General features: G+C 36.4%; 1 protein-coding gene across 6 annotated transcripts in view; it reads left to right on the top strand.

Moving 5' to 3' along the window:
* Nucleotides 1–12,658, top strand: part of AGFG1 (ArfGAP with FG repeats 1) — a 78,896-nt gene that overhangs the window by 17,893 nt on the left and 48,345 nt on the right. For all 6 annotated transcript variants that reach the window (XM_055300014.1, XM_055300013.1, XM_055300010.1 and 3 more), the window contains exon 2: nucleotides 377–470. In XM_055300014.1, coding sequence (XP_055155989.1) covers nucleotides 377–470 — 94 coding nt within the window. The remainder of the gene's footprint in view (nucleotides 1–376; nucleotides 471–12,658) is intronic.

The following is a 12,658-nucleotide window of genomic DNA, read 5'->3' as shown; positions in this document are numbered from 1 at the left end:
TGCTGAGGAAATGTGAAAATATTTAATTGGTTACTATTTGAATTCTTTACCATAGAGATGTTACATAATCTTCTCCTTCCATTAGAAACACACTAACACAGTATTTGTATTTCCTAGAAGCTCAGGTGTTATAGGTGCGATGTGTTCCTAACTAGATAGTTATCTGAATTTATATTTAAATGTATATCATTAGTGAGTCTAACTTACTTGGACATATCTATTGTGAGGATTAATAGTTCAAATTAAATTGTAAATACTTTTAGTTTATGGAGTGAACAGTGTTCCACGTTTAAATGTGCTAGTTAAAAACGTTTTACATTGATGTGAAATTTTTAAGATACATAATAGTAAATTTGTAAAATATTTTATTTTTTAGGAGAGGGTTAAATCCACCACACAGGGTGAAATCTATCTCCATGACAACATTCACACAACAGGAAATTGAATTCCTGCAAAAACATGGAAATGAAGTAAGTGTTTTTACAATTTTTAACTTTTTGGCATTTTAATTAAGATTTAATAAGTTGTTTATAATGGTGAATTTCACTGTCTAAAAAGTTATCTTTGTATTCTATATTTAGGTATTTTAGAATGTACTATTTGATAATGTACTTAGAATTAATATCTACTAAATATCTAATTAAGTACCTTTATCCTGAGGTGAAACATATATCTAAAATTCATCAATGTTGAATGTAAAAGGCATTTTTTTGGAGGACATCTAGTATTGGAATAACTGCTAGTGCTTGCTTTAAAAGACCAAAAGAGAGAGGAGAAAGAGAATTAACTTTGTGGTACTGTGGTAAACTTCTGTTAGGCCGTTGTGTGATCAGCTTTTACCTGAGTTCCCCTCCTGCCTTTTTATTATATGCTGAAACTTCATGTTGAGCCCGTGCTGGGTGGGGAGGTGGAGGCTGGCAGAGCTGGGTGGGGAGGAGGAGGCTGGCAGTGCTGGGTGGGGAGGTGGAGGCTGGCAGAGCTGGGTGGGGAGGAGGAGGCTGGCAGTGCTGGTTGGGGAGGAGGCTGGCAGTGCTGGGTGGGGAGGGGGCTGGGTAGGGAGAAGGAGACTGGCAGTGCTGGATGCGGAGGAGGTTGGGTAGGGAGGAGGAGGCTGGCAGTGCTGAGTGGGGAGGAGGCTGGGTAGGGTGGAGGAGGCTGGCAGTGTTGGGGAGCCTAGCCTTAAGGACAACCCAATAAGGGGCAGCCCCGGTGGCGCAGCGGTTTAGTGCTGCCTGCAGCCTGGGACGTGATCCTGGAGACCCTGGATCGAGTCCCACGTCAGGCTCTCTGCATGGAGCCTGCTTCTCCCTCTGCCTGTGTCTGCCTCTCATTCTCTCTCTGTGTCTTTATGAATAAATAAATAAAATCTTTAAAAAAAAAAAAGGACAACCCAATAAGAATTTGAAGAGGAGCTTTTTCCTTCTGACTGCTTTAATAGGTTTCCAGTAGTTTCATTCTGTATGCTTTCTTGTTTTTAGTTCTATGTTTTTACCACGCTGTTGGTAAAAGTGGTGATCTAATATTTGAAAGAAAGCTATAAAATTGACCAGAAAAATGGGCATTTGGGGATAAGAATGAGCCATGCATTCTAATTAATAACCATTATTTCATTGTTTCATAGAGAGGAAAGAATTATTTATACTATTGCTTGTGTATTTTTGATATAAGAAAAAAAAAAGTTGTTTTAAGATTTTATTAGTGTAGTCTTTTTCACCCTGAGAAGATATATGTTAACATTTTGCATTTTGCCTAACATTTTTTTTTGTTTTATTTTTTTTTTTTAAGATTTTATTTATTTATTCATGAGAGACACAGAGAGACACCGGGGCAGAGACATAGGCAGAGGGAGAAGCAAGGCTCCAGGCAGGGAGCCTGATGTGGGACTCCATCCTGGGACTCCAGGATCACGCCCTGAGCCAAAGGCAGGCGCTAAACCGCTGAGCCACCCAGACGTCTCCCTCTCTAACATTTTTATAGTAATATCTTAAACTTGCTTGCCTTCTTGTTATGCACGTGTGTTTTTGGCTCTAAAACAATGAAGAAGTATACATTCAAAATTATGAAATATTTTTAAATATGTGGTTTAGAGAAGTGAGCACAGAGCACACTATTTTGCTGATAAGAAATTATTTTGTATAATCAAGTTCCAGACTGATGTGGGAAAATCTAAAGCCTAGGGGAAAGGGCAGAAGATTTGTAATGGCTGTACATATAGAATAATATATTTACTGATTGAAATACAATTTGGACTGTTTTTATGAAGTTTGGGATTAGATCAGCAAAGCAAACTTTTAATTGCACTCTTAGAGTGTTGGCCTAGTATGCAAAATTTTGGACATCAGAATATGAAGTCATAAATAAATATTTTTCTGTGCTTAGATTGTCTATTGATAGTAGATAAAGTCAGAGTAGTATAACTAAAAAGATAACAGTCCATCGGAGAAGTAAGTAAAAACATCTATATCTGTCAGGAAGTAGCTAAGGTTAGGTGAAGATTGGTCTCCAAATACTAAGATTGAAGGAACTTTCAATTGTGTTAAAAGCATTTAATGTAAGGTTTCCTCTCAAAAAAGTTTTAAGTGTCAATGCAGTATTCTTATATAGAGGGATAGAATTGTACATTAGGTTTCGATAACTCATCTTGTGTAAGTGATCTTTATACCCATTGAATAGCAACTGCCCACTCTGCCTTCCCAGCCCCTGGTAACTGCTATTCTACTTTCTGCTTCTGTGAGTTTGACTGTTCTGGATACCTTGTGTAAGTGGAATCATGCAGTATTTGTCCTGCTGTGACTGGCTTATTTTATTTCACTTAGCATAGTCTCTTCAAGGTTCAACCATTTTGTCGAATATGGCAGTCACTAAGACTGACATCAAAATAAATTTAGTGTACATACAAGAAAATACTTGATGTTAGGCAACTCATATCAAAAAGTAGAAAAAAATTAAATTTAGAGATGACTGGAATAGGTTCATGAATTTCAAATACTTTTTTTTTTTTTAATTTCAAATCCTAAAAGGAGTCATGGAAATTAATAGGTCACTTAAAACACTCACAGGGCAGTTATTGTGCTAGGTACTGCAGATTTAGTTACAGACGTTTCTCATGGGTTTAGCTGACAGAAGGCTTACAGTCTGCTTAGGGAGATAGATATGTGTAACAGTGATAGCATGTTAATTAAAGCTAAAAATAAGTTTCAGAAGTAATATGCAAGGAGAGACTTTTATTGGTGAAACAGAGTATTGGGAAGATCTCATAGAGGTAAAATAGTTAGAACCTAAGCTAGCACGAAGATATTGGTTCATTTGTTTTTAAGTTTGTTTATAAGTAATCTCTATACCCAATGTGGGACTTGAACTCATGACCCTGAGATCAAGAGTCACATGCTCTTGTGACTGAGCCAACCAGGTACCCTGTGGCAGGAAAAGATATTAAAGGCAGAGCAAATACAGTACACAAAGAAAAGGGGAAATTATCGTAGTTCATACTGTTAGACAATATACCAACCTTGTATATATTTGTTAAGGCAGATGCACATAGTTTCTTTCATCACTAAGAATATCTTAGAACCTAAGCATTGGGCTAGATATATTTAATTCTTTTTTCTTTTTTTTTTTAAAGATTTTATTTATTTATCCATGAGAGACACAGAGAGAGAAAGACACAGACATAGGCAGAGGGAGAAGTAGGCTCCATGCAGGGAACCCAATGTGGGACTCGATCCCGGGACTCCAGGATCACACCCTGGGCCGAAGGCAGGTGCTAAACCACTGAGCCACCCAGGGATCCCCCGATATATTTAATTCTTAACAATATTAACGGTATCTGTGTTTTTAGAAACTTGAGAGATGCATGGAAGATGAGGATTGATATTAAGTGCAGGATGGTTAGCACAACCTAAAAACTTCATAGACTTCAAGTGCAGGTGTTTTATTATTAGTTTATCTTACTTAGACATTTAAATCTTAGTATAACATACATGGAGAAAAGTATACAAATCTTAATGTTTCATTTGAAAACATGTTGCCATATTCTTACTGTGTGTCATTTTTCAGTAGTTTGGGAAGGACCATACTCAGTCGTGTGTATTTTGGGTTTAAAAGGCACTGCTGTCATACATCTTGTGCATGAATGGGTCATGTAGAAGATGAGTGTTTCACCAGTTTAAAGAGTAAATTGACAGCTGTCTGGGATCTTCTTCCTCTGGAGGGCTTAGCGTTCTGAGGGGCATATTTGGTTGTCATGATTGGGGTATTGCGGGCTTAAGCAGGTAAGTGCAGCGGTTGTTGGATGACTCACACAGTGTGTTGAATGGGATTAACCTACATTCCACATGCTTTGAATGTTCCTCCAGACATTTATATGTGGGAAAACCTGTTTACAGTCATCTGTATGTATAACTTAAATCTGTGTTAATGCTTGCATTAAGTTGTGAACAATTTGCCAAAGAAAATCATGCTGCCAAATTCAGAATAAAGAGTAGGAGAGGACTGCCAAGTTGCAGGGTAAAGGACACAGATACAGGGAAACCATTTAATTCACCATCAGTGCAGCAGCCTAGCACATGTATATATCTAGGGAAGATTTCATTTTTCATTCAGAACTATATTAAGAATTGTTCAGTGGTTTTGGAAAATCACAAAACTGCGAGCATTGCCACTTCCGGTATTTGACTTATTAAAGTACTTCTGAATTGGTCTGTAAGCTGTGGTAAGCAAATAAAATTACTACTATTTATAAGCATATATCAAGGGTATCCTCGATATTTATAATAGTATATCATTAGTTTCTACAGATGTGGTTTACAAAATACTTGAATATTACTTTCGTATTCTCAGACTCTAGTATGTTTGGTGGAGCAGATATGTACATTAGTACATTGTAGAACATGGCATAGCAGATATTGTAAAATATTTTGCAGTAAAACACTTTGTATTTATTATTTGAGGAAATTATTTTGACTTTTTTTAAAAAGTAAAATATTTTATAAAAAATTTCCACATATCTTGTAATACTTTCACATTGTGATGTTAACTTGAAAAAATCTTTAGATATTGTGGGTAATTTATGGTCCTCAGTTTGAAAGAATTTCACTACCGGGTTAACTTTTGATTATCAAAGTTAATGGAAGGAGGGCTGGTGATCAGTGCTATAGATAATTAAATAAAAAGAAAATTTATTGGTAATTTTTATTTGCAGCATCAGTTTTTCTTTTCTGGTAGCAAATTAACTCTTCTTAATTATGCTCTAGGGCTGAGAATAAAAGAGTTACTACTGATGCTGTGCAGGCATATAATCTACATGTAGAAATGAAACCATGCACTGATTGACAGTATTTAATTATCTTTATGTTAGATTATCAACCCAAGAAACTACTGCTTAAAAGAAAACTTTTTTAAACCCATAAAGTAAGGTACTCTTTTCTCTATTAACATTTCTTTTAAAAGATTTTATTTCTTTATTCATGAGAGACAGAGAGAGAGAGAGAGAGAGAGAGAGAGAGAGAGAGAGAGAGAGGCAGAGACCTAGGCAGAGGGAGAAGCAGGCCCCATGCAGGGAGTCCTGTGTGGGACTTGATTCCAGGATCATGCCCTGAGCTGAAAGCAGATGCTCAACTGCTGAGCCACCCAGGCTTCCCTCTATTAACATTTAAGATGGATTGACTTTTCATTTTTGAAGCAGAGACTTCTTAATCACCTACTATGTACCAGGGACTGTCCTTTGGATGCTAGAGATAATGTCAGAAGTAAAAGCAGACATGATTTTGCCCTTATGTAAAGCTTAGTGGTTAGTGAGGGAGAGAGACAACAAAAACCATTTTGTCAATTCCATTTTGGTTTAAGAGTAAGAAAGGGCTTCAGTTGGGAGTTGTAGATACTTCGAGAGTATGGGAGACATAGTATTTTTTAGGAAGTTATGATTAAATAGGCCTTATTTTATAAGACAAGCTATTCAGAGCTTTGGGTCAATTAAATTGCATCTTTGGGAGAGATTGGAGCTATTTATAACCAGAAGCAAGCACTATCACACACAAAAAAGTTTTGTTTCTGAAAAAATTTAAAATTCCAGATTGACATTCTCTGACAGTTTTGCTGGATTATGCAGGTATCATTTTATGATATGTTATATGTACCTAACCTATTATGAGGTTAAACAGAACACTAGTGGTTTATTTCCTAAATGATCCTGTCCTGTAAACTATAGTAAACTATAGTATGTGATGTTGGTTCTCCATATAGAATCGTGCACTCTGAAAAGTAGAAAGCCAACATCAGAAAGTGTTTGGGACATTATCAGCAAAGACAGTGAACCTTTGTATCGTGAATCAGTGTATGGAAATATCATGTAGTTTCAAACTATTGTATTCATTTCTTTATGTAGTTTTATTAAGAGATAGACAATCTTACCCAACCTGTAACTCTGTAGGGAAGTTGATAGCTTATTAGATACTTTTTGAGGTGCAGTGGTCTTGTGCAGAAAGGGTAGGATTTGGACTGGGCAGGCTGAGAACATTGGACAAGATGCCTCTGAGACTCCATTTCTACTAACTATAAAGTAGTGACAATAATAGCTTTGTATTATAAAATACTTTGAGGTCAGACAACCTATGAAAGTTCCTAGTGTAATTCTTGTTGAATAATGTAGATATGCAGATGTTTATTGAATCAAAATCTAAGATAATAGAAGTTATATGGGTAGGATTATCAATATTTTTACTCCCTGCACAGAATGGTTTTATTGCAGGAATTTTTTAGTTTTCATAGAATACAAAAGTAACATTTACGTTAATTCTTGTTTTATGTATTTGAACTCTTGGAATATTTTAACTTTTATGCTGAGCTTAAATAATAATAGCAAAAATTGGCTATTATTTTAGTAACAACCTATTAAATGTCATTATTGAGTGCAGAGCTAAGTTACAAACTCATTACTTCAGAATCTACAATTACTGTGTTGTTGTTAGCAGAGGTTGGCAAACTGTTTCTGTAAAGGACCAGTAAATATTGTAGGCTTTGTGGGCCACCTCCATACAGTCTGTTTCATATCCTTGTTTGAAAAAAAAATTGTTTTAAATAATCCTTTAAATATTTAAAAACTGTTGTTAGGTCAAGGGGCAGTGCAGGAGCAGGCCAGTGGCACAATTTGATCTGTAGGTAGTTAGTTGGCTGAAGACTGCTGGTTTATGGCATTCCAAAGTTTTCAGTTCTCAGTATGAATCCTTTTATAACCTTCTTAGTTATTAATCTTTTTCTTGCTTCATTCCTAGCAGAAATGTTTTAACTATAGCGATCTCTGTTTTGTTTTCCAGATATGCTCTCTATTTCAGTTTTCTTGCCATTTTGCTCATGTTGTTTTATTTATTGTGAATCTTTTTTACAGCCCTATAAAATTTTTACTCTCCTATCAAGTCTTCCAGGAGTATTGTGGCTGACAGGGACTATAAAACCCTCACTCATACTTTAAAATTTTATATATGCACACACATTCCCTATTAGATACCACACAATTTTTTCTTTAAAGATTTATTTATTTGAGAGAGAGAGTGTGTGTGCATGAGTGAGTGTGAGGGAGGGGCAGAGGGACAAGGAGAAGGAGAGAACCTCAGGCTGACTTCCTGCTAAGCAGGGAGCCTGATACAAGGCTTTAATCCCAAGACCCTGAAGTCGTGACCTGAGTGGAAATTAAGAATTGGTTGCTTGCTTAGTTTACTGAGCTACCCAGGCGCCCCTACACAAATTTTATTTTTGTTGCTCTTGTAGTTTCTTCTGTATTGGCTATACTACCCTTAAAACAGTATAGACATTTTTGTGGCATAATCTTATATATTTTTTCATTACACTTAAAACGGTGAGAATGTACAAGAGTATATACCCAAGGGAGTTGGAAACTTTAGATCCATGTGGGTTTCATTGGATTTACTTGTAGTAGCGTAGGTAGGTAGGTAGGTGTGAAAAATCATGGGCTTTACTCCCCAGAGATACTAACCCTGGATGTGGAGTGTAGCAAAGGACTGTCTGTTTGCATTTTTGGCCAGAACTGCACTGTGATTCTAAGCTGAGGGCTGTAGACTGTCATTTGAGAAAACCACTCTAGCAACTAAAGCCTCCAGATTAGGACTCAAAATAATCTTTGGTCTGATTTCACCACCACTAATAAGATGAATCCTGTCATTTGGGCAAACTACTTTTCCCTCAGCTTTGTTTTCCTTTGTAATCTGTGAGAAGTGCTTGTTTTGTACCTTTGTTTTGTACGTATTGTAACATGGTCTTTTTGATTGGTGACTGAAAACCCATAGTATTGTAGAAGGAGGTAGATGTTAGTTTGTAACTACTGTTCTGAGCATTTAACTTTGTTTTTGCACTGGTATCCCAGGTCACATTATTTCCTTCTAGCTTAATTGTCTCAGTCATTCTAGCTTCCTCTTCTCTCCGCTTTTTTGTTTACTTCTTTCTTGTTATCATTGTGTTATCTTTTTAAAAACTTCCTTGGATCTAATTAAAAATAGAAATTGTTAGTCTTTTTTGTTTCTTTTAAAACTTTTTGTTATGGAGATACTCATATATCTACACAAGTAAATAGAATAATATAACAGACTTCCACCAGCTATGGTCTTGTCCCTTTTTTATTATTTTGAAGCAAATTTGAGACCTATGAGTTCATCTTAAACTCATCAACTTATGTTATCTCTAAAAAAAATAAGAACTTTAAAAAATATATTCTCACAATACATAGAGTTTTCACATCCGTAAAAATTAACAATAATCTAGTTATCTAGACACTATTCAGATTTCTTTTATTTCATAAATTTCAGGTTTCTCCTTCTCTTAAGAGTTTGTATAAATCAAGATACAAGGTCCACATGCAGTGAGTGGTTAATATGGGTTTTGAAACTGTACTGCTGATAAGAGATCAGAGACTAGATGATTATGGTTTGGAGCCTGTACCACTTGGTCTGTGGGATAGAGCCAGTTTTGCATCAGGATTGTGGGGGCCTCAGACCAATGGGGCTGGATACCCTGTAGCCTGGGGGCCCTGCCATCTTAAGTCTTTGGGAAACAGAAGAGCTCAGATGACTTTAGGCCTCACAGTCAGACCTGCAGCACAAGTGTCCAAGTGGTACACGTCAGAGGTATAGTCCACCTATGTCTCCTCCACTGCCCCAGCATCAGCTGCTATATATAGCCTTCTAACAATTGATGTTTAGTTCTTACTACAGAGCAGGAAAACTGTTTGGTTTCCAGTATAACCACTAGCATTCATCTTGGCAGCAGAGGATGCCATCTGGTTATATGGTACTTTATGAATCGGTAAGAGAATGTTGAAACAGGTTCTGGGACCATAGCATAGACTTTTGAGGAATTGGTATTGGTATTTTTGAGGAATTATATTGAAGATTTCTTTGTTCTTTTTCATGAAATTCAAGCCATCCTGCACAGGCAAGATCAACTTTGGGTAGGAGTAAGCAAAGGCCATGCCCAGCAAGAACTGCTTAGAGTTTTAGATGATATCTTGTCAGTCTTCTATGGGCTCCACCAATTCTTGAGTCTCCTACTGGCCTGTGACTCAAGGATCTTTGCAAGGATAAGGTGGTTGTGAGCAGTCATCTTCCATTGCAGAACTTGTCACAGCATGGTGCTGTAGGTCTTACTGCAGGTGAGGGGGGCGTCTCCAGAAGTGTGAGTGTGGTGGTGCAGTAGTGGCTCTGCTTGCCAGGTTGAGCTACATGCTGTATTGTCTTCAGAATCCCAAGATCTCATCTTGGGCAGAGGCTGCTCAAAGCCACAGCATAATGGCCACATTTGCCTACCTTCTGCCCCTTCCACCTTGTAACATTTCATTATAAAAAATTCGAATATGCATAAAAGTGGGAAATTTATGCAGGTACAGTAAATATTGTACTATGTTTGCTTTAGCACATACCTGTGAATCTATTAGTCCATCTTATATATATATTTTTAAAGATTTTATTTATTCATGAGAGACACAGAGAGAGAGAGCAAGAGGGAAAGACATAGAGGGAGAAGCAGGCTCCATGCAGGGAGCTTGATGTGGGACTTGATCCCAGGTCTCCAGGACCACGCCCTGGGCTGAAGGCGACACTAAACAGCTGAGCCACCGGGGCTGTTCATCCATCTTATATTTTTCTTACATTTAAAAGTAAAGCGCAAAAAAAAAAAAAAAATTCAAAGTAAGCTGTAAACATTAGTTCATATCACTACTTAAATCTTAGGATATCATTAGTTGGAATTCAGTATTTGTTAAAAATTGTTTGAGGTATAATTTACATAGACTGAAATGTAAAAATCTAACCTTGGGAAGAGTTTTGATAAATGCATCCAATTTGATAACCTAGACCCCTGCAGAGATACAGAACCTGACTGTCTTCTCAAAAAGTTCCTTGCCATTTCATCTTATATAATCTCTGCCTCATCCAGAAGCAACCACTGTTTTGGTTTTTGGTTTTATATTCATAAATATAAATTAAGTGTGCTTCTTTGTGTAAAAGTTCTTTTTGAGAGTTGTGCATGTGAACACATGTAGTTCCCTTTTTATTACCTAATACTTTTCTATTATATGAATAGAAGATCTGAAGATCAGAATTTGTTTATTCTTCTCTATGATTAGTATTTTCCTTCAGTCTGTGGCTTTATCCTTTATTTTCTTATTGATGTCTTTTGACAAGCAGAAGTTTGTCTTTTTGATGAATTTTATCAATTTTTAGTTTTATAGTTAACAGCTTTCTCAGCTGTCTTAAGAAATCTCTACCTACTCCCAAATCATAATAACCTCATTTTATCTTGGAAGCATTGAAATCTTTACATTTTACATTTATATCTATGATTAATCTCAGATTAATTTTAATATATGGTATGTTAGAGGTTGCGGTTTCTATTTTTCTTAGAATATATACAATTGTTCCAGCTCCATTTGTTAAAAAGACTTTCCTCAATAGATTGCTTTGAAACCTTCGTCAAACATGAAATGACCATGTAAGTATGAGTATGTTTCGGGGCTCTTTGTTCAGTTTCATTCATTTATTCATTGGTCCTTACACCAGTACCACACCAGTCAATCTTTTTTTTTTTTTTTTTTTTTCACCAGTCAGTCTTGAGGTCAGGTAGCGCAAGTCCTCCAGTTTCCCTTCCTTTGAAGATTCCTCTACATGGCTAAATTAGGAGTTGGCAAACTGTGCTCCCCACACCCCCGCTCAAATTTGGTGTATTGCCTGTTTTTATATGTCCCAGTTAGAGATCTACTGTTGTTTGGCATGAGGACCAAGCCTGGGCTGCCTCCCTTCTGTCCCTTTTCCTCCTTCCTCTGTTGGCATCTTCTGTACCAAGTATTGGAATCTTAACATGGCAGTGGATGACTCTGTCATCTTTGGCCAGCTGCTCAAATTGAGATGAACAGGCTCTTGAGGACAGAAGGGAATGCTGGGATCTGAGTGTCCCTGGGGCAGAAAATGAAAGTGACCACTGTGGTTATTCAGATGCTCTGTTTCTTTTATCAGTTTTGATGATTTGGATTTTTCAGAAAATTTGCGTCTTTCATCTAAGTTGTCGTATTTATTGACATAAACTTGAGAGCTCCTCTTTTAAATATGTATAGATTCTGTAACAGTTTTTCTCTTTAATTATTTCATTTATTCTGTTTGCTTTGTGTTATTTGCTCTTTCTTTGCTTAAGGCAGAATCTAAAATTGTTTCGACAGCTTTTCTAGTATTTTAAAGCAATACATTTCTCTTTATCCTCTGCTTTACCTGCTTTGCACAAATTTTGATATGTTATATTTTATCAGTCAGTTCAAAATGTTTTCTAGTTTCCCCTGTGATTTCTTCTTTGGTCCATGGATTATATAGAGGTGATTGTTTAATTTCCTCATCTTTGGTGTTTTTCTATGTCTCTTACTGTAATCTCTAATTTATTTCTGTTTTTGTCAGTGAACATTCTCTGTATGTTCTCTCAACCCTTTCTTATTCTTTGAGACTTGTTTTATGGTCCAGTACATAACATAGTCTGTCTTGGTGAGCATATTATGTGCTTTTGAAAAGAATGTGTTTCTGAAGTTGTTGGGTATAGTGTTCTATAAACGTCAATAATAAGTTTGTGACTGATAGTGCTGTTCAGCTCTTGTAGGGTCTGCTTTACTGATTTTGTCTAGATAGTTTATTAGTTACTGATAGAGTAATTAACTAATGATTGTGGATTTGTTTATTTTTCCCTATTTCATTTATTTGAAAGTTGTTCGGGCCAACATATTTATTATTACTATGTCCTCTTGATAAAGTATCTTTCTGTCATTACACAATGTCTCTCTTTACCTTTGGTAATACTATTTCTTTCTTTGAAAAGAGTGTATTATCTGATATTTATATTGTGTTGCTCTATAGTGTGGCCATTTTGAAGCTCTTTATCTTTGTTTTCTAAAGTACAACTATGATGTACCTATGTATGCTTTACAAGTATGTGTGTGTGTGGGTTTATACTTTTTGGTGCTTGCTGAGCTTTGTGAATCTGTTAGTTTGTCCTCAAAATTATTTTGTTTATTTATTTATTTTTAAAGATCTTATTCGTTTGAGAGAGCATGAAGGGGGCGGGGGGGGGGGCGGACGGAGAGGGAGAGGGAGAGGCAGACTCCTGCTGAGCATTGAGCATA

The sequence above is a fragment of the Nyctereutes procyonoides genome, unplaced genomic scaffold (genome assembly GCF_905146905.1).
Source record: "Nyctereutes procyonoides isolate TBG_1078 unplaced genomic scaffold, NYPRO_anot_genome, whole genome shotgun sequence".
NCBI classification, from domain to species: domain Eukaryota; kingdom Metazoa; phylum Chordata; class Mammalia; order Carnivora; family Canidae; genus Nyctereutes; species Nyctereutes procyonoides.
Note: the sequence above shows the minus strand (reverse complement) of the source record. Positions and strands in the feature narration are given on the sequence as shown.